Below are 16,217 nucleotides of genomic sequence, written 5' to 3' on the forward strand. Positions count from 1 at the left end.
TAGAGATGTCTTAAATATAGGCCATGTATCAAAGTGCCAGAATCACTCCCTGTCCCTTAAATCAGTGCCTCTCAAAGTGCTAACTAACAATTGGAAAAGTCGATGGAAGAAAACAGATGGACCAGTGATCTGTATGGTTACTGATGACAACCCTTATGCTGCTCCTCCATTTACTGCTATACCCTTCCCAACATCAACATTTCTTGTGCTTTGTTGATGCCTTCTACAGCCCTTCATTCTGCATCCAGTTTTGACAAAAGGTGCCAGAAGGACCCTAATATGCACTCTGTGACCTAAAATTTAGTCATATCTGTCTTAACCCAGTCTTTTCCCTTTGTCACTCACAATTTCTCTAACCCTCTCTTTCTTCTCAGATGCATGTCTTTTCATGTCTTTATTGCCATGAGCATTTACTGTTCTTACTGTTTTCTGCTACCCTTCTTCATCTCTGTGAGACCTTTCCAGTTACAGTCCACCATGTTCCTCACCATCTTGAAGTCAGGTTTCCATAACATTAATGTGGGTTTCCTCCAGGTGCTCCGGTTTCCTCCCACATTCCAAAGACATGTGTCTGGAGTGTTTCTCCCTGGGCCTCTACTGAAAATTGGTTTTGTTCCAAGTTGGACTTTCCTGGTAAATAAAAGTTAAATAAATAAATAAATATGTTTGCTGTCCTTAGGACAAATTTTGTGCCACTTGTTTGTGTTAAACTAGAGGCACAGGTGCTGGAATGACCCAGCAGGGAAGGATAGGAATGAGTGGCAGATGCTGGATCACCCATCCTGGGGTGGAGGGTGACAGCCTATCTTTGCTGCAATAGCAGCATTAAGAGCCTGTTGAGCTCCACTCTGAAAGTGGTGTGTCACGTGGTCTGGAAGTTGTGGAAGTGGGTATGCAACTCCAGAAGGCAGCCACTGCCAAGCAACAAGGCTGCTGTGGAATAGTAGGGTTAGGTCACACACCCAGGCAACAGTATGACACTGTGCCTGACTCCTCAGTCTCCTTGCTGGCCCTAGACTTGGGACACATTGAGCCCAGGGGAGGCTAAGGTGGAACCACTAAACTCAGGCAAATGAGGAAATGAGCTGGTGGCATCAGATGGTCAGTGCAGGGAGAAAAGATTGTTTAAATTTCTTGTTTATGTAAGGCAATTGACATTTTTCAAATATCTTGCATCATTCAATGGTATAGTTATTAGAAAAATGTTTATTAAGAATAATATACTACAGACGGCCAACGGTGAAATTCATATTGCAAATAAATACAGTCATCATAGATTACTAAAACAACTTGTCAGTGCATAATTTAGCTTACTTTACTTGCATTCTTGGAGGCAAAACTGTTTAATTTCTACAGGAGAAATTACTGTAGTGTCAGCAGAAAGGCTCCCTTATTAGTCAGTGGTGAAGAGAAGAACATCTTTATTATCTCACATGCTAAGATAGTGATATTATTTAATTCTGACATTACAATTGGAGGCCTGTTTCCTATGCACTGAACTACCTACAAATGATGTGACTGATCTCCAGGTAAACTTTTCTAACATAAGAACATGCACCAATAGGTGGCACAAGAGAAACAACATAGGGTGAGTCTTCATAGATAACACTGTTATACAGCATTTGGGGGCATGGGATAACATTTGTTTTAAGAAGACATTTGCTTTATGGTCCATGCACTGTGGTAGCATCATTAACATAGGGGGTCTGAAAGAAGGTCTGTAGAAGGCATCAAAACGTAAATGCCCTAAACATATTTCCTTCTTATACTCTCATGTTCAACGCCACGTTCCTTTACTTATATATTCTAATTGCAATATGGCTACAGTTCAGAAAACGATCTATCATTCAACAATAAAAAGTCTTACTCTTTCTCTGAGAAAATGTTATCTTGAAGGAAATAAAAAATTGGAGTCTATATCCATTGACACAATATGTATTGTGCAAAAACACAGTGAGCACAGCCTTGAGCTATCATGCTTAATAAAAGAAAAAGTATTTAGGTACTAAGCAGCTCTAAAATAACAACATAGCATTGCTTTATATGGAAAACGTATGTTTTTCATAGCATATAGACATGCCTTTTTACTACTGTAAAAATTAGTCAACCAGTACAGGTTTTCTAGCAGACCACTTAGTTTCACTGTTACCCTGGTATGTAGCTTGCATTAACTGTTTTTGTGTGCAGACACTCTAATATTACATCTCTGGCATGTTAGTGATGCTATACTGAAATGCTAGAACAAGCTTTAGATCAGTATAAATTCAGTTATGCAAAACAGTGTGTTCACAAGACACAAATCTGCACTCAAAATCAATGCTTTCACATGCCAGATTCTATCATCATCCTCACTAACTCCTCTTTTACCCTTTTTATACATGGTAAGGGTAGGGGTGTAGTGTCAGCTGTCACAACATCTCTCTGTTTCTGGCCATGCAGTACACTAATACCATGTATTAACAGTATTGTTTTGTTTCCATTTTAAGGTTCTGTCGATGTTCACCAGCTTCGTCAAGGCACCCCAGCAGTGACTTTCACCATGACTCACAATAGAAATGAGATTGATGTTGATCTGGTGCCATTCATCAAGGATCCATTTGTTACCTGGAGCCTGCCTTGGCCCCGATTCTTGCGAGCATGGCCTTCCACTGACAAGATTGAAAAAGTAAAAAAGACAGGGGTTGACCTGGTAGCTAAGCATCCTTTATATTGGAGGTAAGATGGCATCTCATCCTTTAGTATGAGGTTGTTGAGGAGGAGGGTAGGAAATCTTATAGCTTTTTGTAATGTCCTTGCATTATCACTGCATATAAAAGATGTCAATCCATACATTCAGCTCTTTCTGTGAGTAGTATTTTGAAGACTGTAGAATCTTGAATGACAGTCTGTGGTATGTGAGATGAAAAAATGAAATGCAAAAGCAGCGGTTGTAGTGGATAAAATCTATGCCCAACTGTTTCTCAGAATTAGCATAAGCACTTTGTGAAGTCATACCAAAAACTGGATCAGGTATCATGAGGGAAAAGGCACCATAGTGCTCTTATTCAATAAACAACTTAGAAATAAAGCAATAAAACAAAATAAATTTGACATTAAAACCTAAATGACATGTTAGCACAAGCACTAAACTGCAAGGGTAATTGTGCTTCATATAATGTTGCTCTCTACTGTTGCAGACTGCCAGTATTAGTAAGGGTTGTTATCATGGCTGTTCATCACCTGTTCTTACCGCAGTCCACAAAAGTTTATTAGCTTTTACAAATTCAATGAACAAAATCTAGGGTTCAGGAAATTTTTCATTCAAACTATATTTCACCAACTTTACTAATTTTCTTGAGGAATGACCACTATCGATAACTCCAGTTGATTTATGAGTGGTCATTTTCCTACAGAGGGTGGCACAATGGTAGAGCGGATACCATTGACACCTCACAGCAAGAGGTTCCCTGGTTTGATTCTTGCATGGGGTGCCTTCTGTGTGTAGTCTGCATGTCCTCCCTGTGTTTGTGTGGGTTTCTTCCTAGCACTCCAGTTTCCTTCTACATTCCAAAGGCATGCATTAGGTGGAATGGGCAGGCTAAATTGCCCATAAGTGTGAGTATGCATGCAAATGTGTGGTATGGAAGAACAGTCTTGACAGGGATAGCCTCCCAGTGGTGTGAACCTACGCTGTAGATGATTATCACAATTGAAGTGTCACCCCAACCCCAAATGGGAAAAAGGGGTTGTGGATGGGTGGATTTTCATACAATAAATTAAATAAACTTTTTAGTGAATGAATGACACTTCATAGTGGAAAGCAAAATCAGTTTTTGTGCAGCCACAATATGATTCAACACTGCAGTAATGAGTGGGACAGTGCTCAATCCCCATTAAATTTAACAAGCTGGAGGTAAGTTCCTTTAGCACTATATAACATTCTTGCAATCCCAAGAAGATGCAGGATTTACTTATCATGGGAGGAAGAATGTCAGAAGTAGGAACAAAATTGTATGCCAAGTAGAACTATTTTTTTTTTATTTTAAGAAAACCTGCTTCATGCATAAGAAATAGAGCTGGGTAAGGCAGTCGTCTGAACAGTTGCTTGCTTAGAGACAGGTATTTTGCACATCCATGACATTTAGGTATTTTTGCATTAGTCTGACCTTCTTCTGTTCCAGTGTCATTGTGATTTACCCAGAAGTACCCATGGCATTGATTGATAACAGTCATGAGCCATAGACCACCTACGCCAGTCTCACACCAGCACATTCAGAGCTGACAATGGCTCAATACATTTTCAACTCTCCTGAACAAGTTTTCCTCTGAATGGTAATGTGAAAATTGAAAATGATGATCAATGGATTATGAACCATCTGAAAAGTATAACATCAATTAACTACATGTCAATGGTAAATGGATTATCTCCCAGGCCCATTCTTACACTTATCAAGGGTATCAAAACTTGTCAAAGATTTGGGAAGCATAGCTAGGCATAAAAAGGCCCTTGTGGTCATTAGCCTAGTAAACACCTATGAACCTATGTCATTTGTGATTAAAAGTCTAATCTGTGATCAGAAATGTCTTATTTATTTGTATTTGAAGAGCAAAATTCTCAGAGAATTCACTTTTCTCTGGCATTCATTAGTTACAGGCTATTGTATTTATATAGCGGGGATTATAGGGCCACATACACCCATGTTGAAGGTTGCAGGGATTGAAGCTTTCTGCAACAGTGCTTTAAAAGTGAAATAGTTTTGATTGCAGCAGTTTGGCTGTTCATTGCTTAGTAACCATATTTCTGATTGTCACTCACTCACATCAGACTTTGGTCATTGGGTCTTATACTCAGTAATACAACTAGAAATCTACAGAGGTAAAGGGGGGAAGGTTGCATAACCGATGCAATACTTTTCTCTCCATGATCTACTGTTTTTTGTTAAGGTGAATGTCTCCTTTACGTCTGTCATCTTACTTCAAGAAGAAATATTTCCTCACTTGTTCTTAACATATGGGTAGAATCACAAGCACAACCTTCCAAAATCTTAGGTGGTAGAAGAATACCACTTAGGAAATCTGTTGAGATATCTGTCCTAGATACTGATTATACAACTTATAATCCTCAAAGCATGTGGACACAACCCTGCCAAGCATCAATTTCCCATGCATATTATGCAGACACAGCTTTAAAGTAAGCCATAGAAGTAGCCAATTATCTGTGAGCCCTCACTAGCCCCAGCAATGATTTCCCATAACAAAAGCACATGAAATTACATAACCATTTCAACACGGTTTGATTGCTAACAGGCATACCATAGTTTCCAGTGCCAAAAGGAATAAACAACTGATTCATGTTCCCAAAAGAGGAAGCTTTAGCTTGGTAATATCTGACTTGCCTATGCACATGTGAAGTGTACAAGTAGCTCTTTCTTGTTTTTCTACTTTGGAAAATATACATAGAGAGGAATGAACTGATTTAACATAGTTTAAGATACAATTTTAAGCATAAATCAAGGTTCTGTCTTTAATGATACCCAATTGTTGTGGTAAATTTCTCCTGGAAGCTGTTCTAGCAACCCAACATCAGTCTTGTGGAATAAAAAAGTAATTGCCAACAGACTGGGTCACTTTTAAAAATTGGTATAATTAATTTTTTTCTAACACAAAATTCATTCTCTGTAATGGTAATGTGTCTGAATGCAAAATGATTCTATGGAAAAGTGTCAGTTCCATTATGGAAACTAGTGTACGCCAAAGTATGCACACACTGAAAAAGTTGGCACAGATACTATGATGGTGGTCTATGGAGGGTCTGATTTACATACAGAAAAGGAAACAATCCAGGACAAGAAGAAGAGAGGCAAAGAAAGTCTGTGCCTCTTATCTCTGCCAACTGCTCATATATGGCTTTGTAATATCAAGTTTTCTTGTCTCTTTTATCACCAATAGCAACCCATTGTATGATGAAGCCATGCTAACAATCAAAGGCTAATCTTTTAGGATGCCAACCTCAAAGATATACAGTTTTGGTGCAGCACATTACCTGGCTGGGTCAACAACAGAGACTGTCTAAATGACAGACTCCATGAAGTTCTGAAATTTCTCAAAAGAAGGATGGACATCCATCCAGGTCCTTCTTTGACATTTTGAAACCACATGAATGAGTTGCAGTGTGTCTCAAATAGTCTTCAAAAACACCATCTGAGTTAGGGGGGTAGGGAAAAGGCATGAAGTAGGCCCTGGTCCCAGTGGAAAAGAAGGCAGAAGTTTACCATATTGTGCCTGGGACCCTCAAGCAGAAAACTAAGCTCTGTGCATTCCATTGTGTGAAAAACAGGTCAGTCTGTAGGCAGTCTCATTTGTGGATTATGGAATGGAAACTCTCCTGATCTGCTTACTGCTTATATACCCCTAAGACCTTCCTGCTCAGTGAATCTATGCTCGCTCATTTATGTTACCTGGCAAATGGAATGGATAGAGTCAAGTCTGTTTAAGACCCATCCCAAATTTGCAAGGTCAGATGCAAACCTGCTGAGACTATGTCCTTCCATGCTTGTTTAGGTGTCGCTTAACATTTGTGACGTCTTTGTCTTTGTTAGTCATGGTTGCAGGATACCATGAAAATCCCTCAAGGCCAGTCATATTACTTATATTCTTTTCATGCAGATGTGTAAAAGATTTTTTTGTGGATCCCTTAAGCTCTGAGCTAACAGAGGGAGAATGTGACTCAGTTGTTCTCTTTTTGTTGAGAGTTCCTTTTCTGGAAGCCTGGAATAATAGTCAAGAATCTCTTGCACCATATTCAGACACTTCATTAAAACATGAATCTTAGAAGCCAATTTGGTCAAACTGAATAGGCAATACAGGCCAATATGTGACAGCATTTATAACTTATGCCGAGATATGATAAACATGGAGTTACTTATAATAATTAAAGGGATGCAGAAAGCACAGACCCCTACATGAATGGAATCTGGGGTTTTGCGTCCATAGAAAGCATTTGTTGATGCTAGATTGTTCAATCTATTTGTTTGCATAAATGGACTTTTGTGAAACCTTCTTTGAGTTATAATACCATATCCCTCTTCCAAGGGAGCCCGCAGGATTTTTTGCAGGGGGTGAAAACCCAGAGCCCCGCCGACACAGCCCCATCCCCTCCACACACACGCAGCCCCACCCCCACCCCCACCCACACAGCCATTCCAGTGTCCCATTACTTGGCTATTTCTCCCCATTTGTCATAGACACTGTTCAAATCTCTTAGTGTGCATACTGTTTTATGCTTTACTTCTACAACGATTACAGATATCTGGATTTCATTTACAACTTTTATTTCAAATTGTATAGCACAAACACTGACATTTACTAAACCTAAACAAAGCAGTAGTCTTACAATGAAAACAGACTTAGCATTAAAAATTTACCTTTGAAATCCCCATTCACTGAAACAGCATTGAAACCCACATTCAAAGAAAATGCATCTGGCCAGTGGCAGGGTAAGTTTACTTTTGGGCTGTTTTCAAATCATAGGCTCCTTGCACACATTTTTAGAACCATGCAAAAGTTCTTTGATTCACCTTCCTGACTGTATTAATTATACTATATAATAACTGAATTATACCCCTTGTATAATACAGCACCACTTGTTAGAGTGTGTTTTAAATTTATAGTTCTGAATATTTTTCCTTTAAGCAATGAAACAAATCTTATGAACCAATAATGGCAAACTGCCCAATTCAGAACATTTCAACCATAAAGGGCCACTCAAACTTCTGTCATACAATCTACCAATATCAATCAATATGCAGAATCTCTGCAGAAGTAAAAGTCATCTGAATAATTCCACATTAAAGAGATCTGAAACCAATGAAGAGGTTGTTGCTATAAAACTTTATATTTCAGTGTTTCATTTACAAATTCAGTGGCTGTTGCCCTTGAAGAATACATTTCCTATGCTACATTAAAATAAATGGTAAGTTGGTATATTGCAATAGGGAATGGGTGGCAAGCTGAAAAACAGGTTCATAGTTATTAGGTGTCTCATCCAAAGGAGGACATACTAAGAACTGCAGTACCATACCCCCTTAAAATACAAATGTACATGCTGTAGAAATAGAACCTACAGCCTTTTGCATCAAGATGCAAGTATGCTACCTGCTGTGCTGTTTACTCTGCTCTAGATCACTGCAGTCTGTCAATTGAATTGAAACTCTATAAAAAATAGTCATAACGAAACCTTAAACTATGGGACTAAAAATCCCAGTGACTCAGTGAATACAGGGCTTGACTATATTCAGCTGAGGGCAGGTTACCAAAAAAAAAATACTTATTCACACAAACCCATACAAAAAACTTGGAATATAAGTTGTAATCATCTGGCAAATTAAACAGCTAGCATGATACAGTCTTACAGAAAATAAATATGCACAATGATTCTGAGTACTACAAAGTACAAATGCATGAATCAACCCCCGATAATGTAATATACACGTATTATTTTTATAATTATAAACTGTCATTCATCCAGGTGACACATCAAAGTGATGTGTAACTTTAATCTGACAGGCAAACAACGCTGTGAAACAAGCAGCTCCGCCTGTAATATTTCCTTTTGCTTTGTAGTACTACAATAACAAGTTTTGGTTGCACAACAAATGTTGGACAGCAAAGTCATCCTTAGAGGACACTACCAACTGACATATATTCACTCTGCAACTGAAAGTGTATAAGTCATTAACCTGTTATCCCACACAGAGAGACAGAAACATATATATGTACACAAACCTTCAAAAAAGCAACAATTAAAAAGGGGATGAAAACTAAGTATGAATCACATGAAACTTTTCTACTAGGCATTTATTTAGCTGTTTGTCTGGCAACAAAATACTGTAAGGTGAGCAGTTGCATACAAAATACACATGCCTTTTGTTTTTAAGTATCACAATAGCAAACTTTCAGTTTAAGAATGAATGCAGAACAACTAAATCATTTTTAAAGCTCATTTCCAACTGATTTGTTCTAAGAAGCTCCCTGATATATGCATGTGTTTACAAACCTCCCAGGAAGCAAAGAAAAATTTCAAGTAGAACAAACCCTTCAGACATACCCCCCCCCCCCCCACACACACACACACACACACCTTCATTCAGATGCCTTACTCATTCTGAAAAGCATCCTGTCTATCTTCAGTCCTCCTCGGAGCAAAATTAAACCCATCACAGCTTCGTTTCAATGCTCGCTGATCTGACTCCATCTTCAGTCCTCCTCCTCGCAGCTAAAGTAAACCCATCAGAAGCAGCAGAAACCATCCGTTTCAAAGTAAATGCAGCAGAAACCGTCTGTTTCAGTTCCCGCTTGCAAACCTGAAAATACGTGCATCACGCGATGATGTTAGCACGCCCATGGCACAGATGTGACTGGACTTGAAGGGGATTCTTAAAGAAGAACGCCCTAAAAAAAAAAAAAAAAACGCCTTTTTTTTTTTTTCTTTTTTTTTTAATTAAAAGAAAATTAACTAGCCAGCCGATTCTAGGGGGGTGCAAGTGCACCCCCTTGCACCTGCCTGCGGGTGCCCCTGCCCTCTTCTCCTTTTACCTGAAGCTAAAACAACGCTTTGTACTGTGTCTTTAACAATGGCCAGAACACTATACCGAATGCAAAGATCTTAACTGAAACTTCTTTCATTTTATGCTTATTACTGAGTTCTAGAACACCAAAAGTATTAAGTGACAGTTGCCTACAAGTAATTTAGAGGAGTCTGAAATCAATTGGCCATAATTTATTTCTTTATTAACGGAATGCTTTGCTAACCAGGTGGATGGACTGGTCTAAAGAATATTATAGCAATAACCCACGGCGAAGCCCGAGGGACCAAACAAAGCCAACCGTGGGTAAATCCAGCATTACCCACACCCAGGCGTGGGTTATTGCTATTATACAATGACATTATTTAAGAAAAGAAATAATTACTTTTCTTAAATAATGCCATTGTATAATGCCTCTTTACTGCCCTTCCGCAGCTGTCTGGTATTCTGCGGCAGTTCTGATGTACTGCGCATGCCTACGCAGTACATCAGAGCTGTGGGCAAAAGCAACGGAGAACGCAAGATCTCCATTGCTTTTTTTTACTGTTTCGCTATGTTAAATGGGTTTAACATAGCGAGACAGCTTTAAAATAAGCAACGGATATCTCCGTTGCTTATTTTAAAGCTGTCTCACTATGTTAAACCCATTTAATATAGCGAGACAGCTTTTAAAAAAAAAGCAACGGAGATCGCAAGATCTCCGTTGCTTTTTACACACTGTGTCGCTATGTTAAAGGAGTTTAACATTGCGAGACAGCTTTAGAAAAAGCAACGGAGATCTCCATTGCTTTTTTTAAACGTGTCGCTATGTTAAACTCTTTTAACATAGCGAGACAGTGTTTTATACTAACGGAAAAAGTCCGGGCGACTGGACCTTTTTCCGTTAGTATATTGAGGGATTTACAACGGGCACGCTGGTTGGGCTGGCCAATCAGTGTGCACGTTTTAGGGGAGGAATTGTATAATATCAGTCATATCCCAGGCCAAGAAAAATTGCATATAGTTAAATACAAGAAATTTCAATAGCTAATTTGCATTACAGTGAATTTTCCAATAGAGTGACAAGAATTTTAATGCAGAAGAATATTCTAAACTTTTATGGAAAGAAAGAAAGAAGACAGGAAATTGGTATAATATCAAAACGATAAATGTGATTTAGCTGTATCCATCCACCCATCCATCCATCCATCCACAACCCTTTTTTCTCATGTTGCACATGGGGCTGGGGGATCTGTATTATATCATATACATACGTGCAGAATTTATATGTATACCTTTAATGACAATTGTAATGACATTGCTAGTGCAATATATTTATTTGCTTAACATGAGCTGTATGCTTATTTATATAAGTAGTTAATCCCTTGTCTAAGGAAAACATGTTTTCCTTCCTTACGTATTTTCACAGTTTTCATTTTTAAACTTTTTAAATTCAGTGGCCTTTCTGATTTCTAGTTGAAGGCAGATCTAAATGGCTGGTTCTGCCTTATAGAATACCCTTTACCCGGTGACACTGATGAAGGGAGGCCTAAACAGTGTAGTTGTATTATCCATTGTGGAGTGAAGGTGGGGGTGAGAATGCTGTGGTGTGTTTCCAGCTGCATGCTATTTTCCCTGATAGTGTTATCTTCACTGTGTGCTCTGCTGACATTTTAAAATAAATATAGGGTTCAAATGGGATACTTTTGTGATTTTTAACTGTTGAAATTTCCTAAGGCTTCTTGTTCTTTTCTATAGTCACCTGTTTAAAATTGTATTGCTCTGTTCCAGAAGCATCTTTGTTTTACACTTTTAATTTCCTGTTATTCTCCAGTTAAAACTGCAAGTGATTTTGCATAAAATGAAGATTATAGTGCATTATATTTTTAATTTCATTGTTTACTCATGTTTTCTCTAAAACCATATTAACAAAATGATGTCATGGCATGTTCTTGCAATGACTTACATACCTGTCTCTTCTACAGCTTATTTACATTGTGGTTTCATAACTTTATCCTCACATACATTAATTGACAGTATGAGGTGTTCCACCTGCAAGAACTATTTGTCAGCTTATCTTTCTATGAAGTAAGAAACTACTACTGATGCATTTAACAAGGAAATATAGTACCCGATGCATTAATTTAGGCAGGTAGGCATTGAGGGTTCATTCTTTGATGATGTCTTGGCAGGGATTTTCAGCTCTGAGAATAACATTCAGGGAGATATCCTTATTAACAAAATAAAATGGAAAAAAAAAAACATTTTGCAACACAAACTGTGCAGTTTGGTATTGTAAAGCAAGGAGGTTATTTTGGATGCTTTCAGGACTTACCTGCTGCTATTTTGCTCTTTCTCATTGAAACTTTGCCACCAGGGATTCAAGCTGGATTAGTCTGCTCCCTCGACCAATATAGGCGGCACTATAAAGTTTTCAACTCCAAAGGTTAATTACTTACACTTGTTTGAAAATGACTAATATAATTTAAAGTAAAATGGCGGAAGATTCAGTAGTCCACATGAGGAGATTTTGTATTTAAAAGTCAAAGAAAACTTTATTGACATTCAGAACTAAACAGCAGTGTAGCTGAACGAAATTACAATGCTTTGTTCTCAATGCAGGAAACAGTTGCACATATAGACAGAGAAAATTTAATAAAACATCACAGTAGAAATTTAATAAGTACAATTAGTAAGTAAAGTAGGACAGCAAACCCGCACCCATCCCAGAACAGAAGACAAGGAAGACAAGAAACAATATGAAGGGAATACTGTCAAAGTAAAATTGAAACAACAGCAGCATATCTATGATTAGACTGAATTATTGCACAATTTGTATATTGCACTTTACAGTCCTTCAGTGTGTAGGTGAGCTACCTTAGTATTGCACGTGGTTATTGCACATTCATAAAATAAGCCACTTGATAGGATAGTTATGTAACAGAAGTGGTTGAGTGTTTCGACAGACTCATGGTTCATTTTTCCCAAGAGTTCAACAGTCTAATGGAGAGCAGAAAGAAAGTGTTATTTAATCTGGTGGTCTTACAATGTAGGCTTCTGTATCTCCTGCCTAAGGAGAAGCGATTGTACAGACCATTGGCAGGATGCGTTGGATTTCTGGAAATCTTTTTGGCCCTGTCGATCCACCAGCATTTGTTTAGATCTTCCAGAGGTGTAAGGGAGGTGCCAATGATTCTTTCCGCTGCCCTTACAACTCTCTTGAAAGCCTTCCGATCTTGATTGTTACAGCTTCCATACCAGACTGTAATGCTGTTGGTCAGGACACTTTCAATGGTGCCCCTATAAAAGGTCTGAAGTATGGAGCTTGATAATTTTGCCTTCCTAAGTTTCCTTAGAAAGTGCAAGCATTGCTGAGCTTTTTTGACTATGCTGGATACCTGGACTGACCAGGAAAAGTTCTCTGTGATATGAACATCCAAGAACTTTGTACTCTTGACCCTTTCCACTGTCATCCCTTTCATCACTAAAGGTTTGAGTTGTACTTGAGATCTTCTGAAATCAATAATCAACTCCTTTATCTTGTTGACATTCAGTGCTAGATTGTTGTTGTCACACCAGACCAGTGCCACGAACAAACAAACTACCGTAGAATCCACCAACAGAAGAATTACAGACTCCTTGAGCAGAATGAAGTACGGTGCAGCTCGAACAAGAAAAACTTTAATACATAAAAAATACGTAGATTTTACATGAAGTTTTGCATAAATAATCTGTAGGGTTAAGCGCTTTCATCTGTTATCATACAGACTTCCTCAGAACCTACTATTACAACTTAACAATAGTTTATATATCCAATTTGGTGCCAAAACTAATTGAAAGCCTTAAAGATACGTTCTTTACATTTCTGTATTCCACGCTGTGACTTCTGATTCATAGATATAATTACTTCCTAAAAATATATATATCTACTTCTAAAATATATATACTTGTAAATTAATTATATATGCTTATTAATTAATTTAACTTGGTTTAAATATATTGTTAAGTACCCACATTTGATACAATTGGTAAATACATTTTTAAAAATACATTTTATAAATTGATGAATACATTTTTTAAAAATACATAATGAAATACATATTTGATAATTTAAAATAAATAAATAAATAAATGAATAGGATAAAATGCATTATGTTAAATTAAAATACATTGTATGTACATGATAAATATGAAATATGAAGTATTCAAAAATGTAATGTACGTACAGAATTGATATGGCATAATTAATAATGACTAAACATAGTAAAATAGCAACCATTATGATACACCACAGTAACATCCCTATATCGAAGTATACATGATTTATTCTAAAATAAGAAAAGGTTTAAACTGATGCTGTCATTAATGCCTGGAAATCTTGTGGCATCAGTAAATATCTGCCACTTGCTTTCCATCAAAGCTAAAAAGACTTTCCAATTACCCCCTCTTACACTACTGTCAATTTGTTCAATAATAGAGAATTTAAATGTATGTTGATATCCTCTACTGAATATATGTTTATATAAAGCATTCTTCATATCTTGTTTCTGAATCTTATAATAGTGTTCATATATTCGTTTTTTTAATTTTCCTCTCTGTCTTTCCTATATAAAATGCTGGGCAGGCATCGCATTTTGCAAGATATACTACTTGTTTAGTATTACAATTTCCTGCCTTGCATTTTATATATGTCTTATTGATATTCTCTAACTTGATGCATGCTGCTTCATTAATATATCTGCATTGGCTACAAGAACCACATTTTGAAGTTCATTTTGTTGTTTTCTTATATTTCTCAGTGTGTATTGTCCTCTCCAATAACTTTTTAATATTCGGAGCCGTTTTAAATACACATTTGGGTTGTTTACCTAAAATCATGGCTACACTTTCTGTTATTGTTATCAAATCCCAATGTCTATTCAATATTTCCTTTATATAATTAGCAAAAGGAGTAAACATTATCACACACACTCTATTAAATGCTTCTGTGGTGTCACTCATACCTTTATTCTTATCACTTACACTTGATATACCTAGAAGAGGTAGAAACTTAGTACCCCATTGCCATTTAACATATCCAACGACGTTTTAACATGGGGATAGGGTAACCCCTACTACTAAACATGTTAAATATTGTTTTTAATTCATCTTCCATTATAACTTTAGTTGATGACATGCGTGCTGCTCTAACACACTGTCCTTTTACCACATTTTTGAATATATATATGGTGGATGACTGCTGCTATACTCTATGTAATCATTTGAAAATGTGTTTTTTTCTATGTATTTTAGATTCAAAACCATTTCTAGTACGGCTTATATAAGTGTCTAAATATGCTATACCTTCTTTGTTAATGTTATATGTGAATTTCAAAAAATCAGTCGTCCCATTGATATAATTGATGAATGAAATAATTTCATTGTGCATGCCATTCCATAGGATAAATAAATCATCTAGATATCTAGCATATAGAACTATGTGATGGTAAAATTCACTTTGAAACACATATTTTGACTCCCAATCTAACATTACAAGATTTGCAAAAATCGGGGCACAAGAGGCGCCCATAGCAACCCCTCTACTCTGCCTAAAAAACTCCCCTTGAAATTGAATGTAATTGTGGTCTAAAACTAAGCTCATCATATCCACAATTGAGCTGATTTTATCCCATGACAGTTTTGAGAATTTCCTCAAACTGTTACTAAAAAATTTCAAGCCACATTCTTTAGGTATACATGAGAATAAGTCAATGACATCGATTGTCACAAAAAACAATCCACCATTCCATATATCCTGCGTAAGTTTACTTAAAAAATGCCAAGAGTCCTTTATTAGATGAGGAATATTGTCATATACATGTTTTGTCCATCTATCAATTGTTACACCCAAGTTATATGTCTTAGACTTGGACCCCGATATAATAGGTCTAAAAGGAGGGTTATCCATACATTTATGTACCTTGGGGATACCTATTATATTAGCCACTATAGGAAATTCAACCTTAATAAAATTATAGATCTCATTCGTAATTCTGTTGTCTATCAAATACTCTTCAATAACTAAATCGATTCTTTTGTCACCTATATTAACTTGATTTAAAGAAATGGCTTCATAATTCCCTGATAGGTGTAGTATATTATGTATCTCCGCATTGTAATCAAAACTGTTATAAATAACAATGCCCCCTCCCTTATCTGGCTTCATAATTCTGAGCTCTTTATTTTCCATAAATGATTCCAGGCATCTCCATTCATTTTTAGTTAAATTGTCCTCTGTTATATTATTATAGGTATCTCCTGTCTTTATATTGTTGTATAACCAATAGATGTCCTTACACACCATTTTTTCATAGTTGGCAACTTGTGCATTTGCAACTGGGATGTATGAACTTTTCCTCTTTAACTTATTATATGTCATATATTCTGTATTTTCAACATTTTGTCCAAATTGCAATGCTAAATTTAGCCTTCTACAATACATTTTTATTTCTTTAATCATATCAACTAAGTTAAGCCCAGTTGTGGGTATATATTTCATCCCTTTACTGAATAAGGTGAAAAATTCTTGACCAATTGCATATTCAGTATAATTATATACGTTAAAACCATTATATGTATATAAAGTAAAATTGCCTTTGCTTTCTACTATTTTTATTTTATTCTCCACTGCTTGTG

General features: G+C 36.8%; 1 protein-coding gene across 1 annotated transcript in view; it reads left to right on the top strand.

Moving 5' to 3' along the window:
* The window catches only part of LOC122813791 (protein mab-21-like 3), a 153,298-nt gene that overhangs the window by 59,001 nt on the left and 78,080 nt on the right, over positions 1–16,217 (top strand). The window contains exon 2 of the mRNA XM_044086298.1: positions 2,487–2,715. Coding sequence (XP_043942233.1) covers positions 2,487–2,715 — 229 coding nt within the window. The remainder of the gene's footprint in view (positions 1–2,486; positions 2,716–16,217) is intronic.

The sequence above is a fragment of the Protopterus annectens genome, chromosome 10.part0 (genome assembly GCF_019279795.1).
Source record: "Protopterus annectens isolate FY-2018-M chromosome 10.part0, PAN1.0, whole genome shotgun sequence".
Lineage (NCBI taxonomy): Eukaryota > Metazoa > Chordata > Ceratodontiformes > Protopteridae > Protopterus > Protopterus annectens.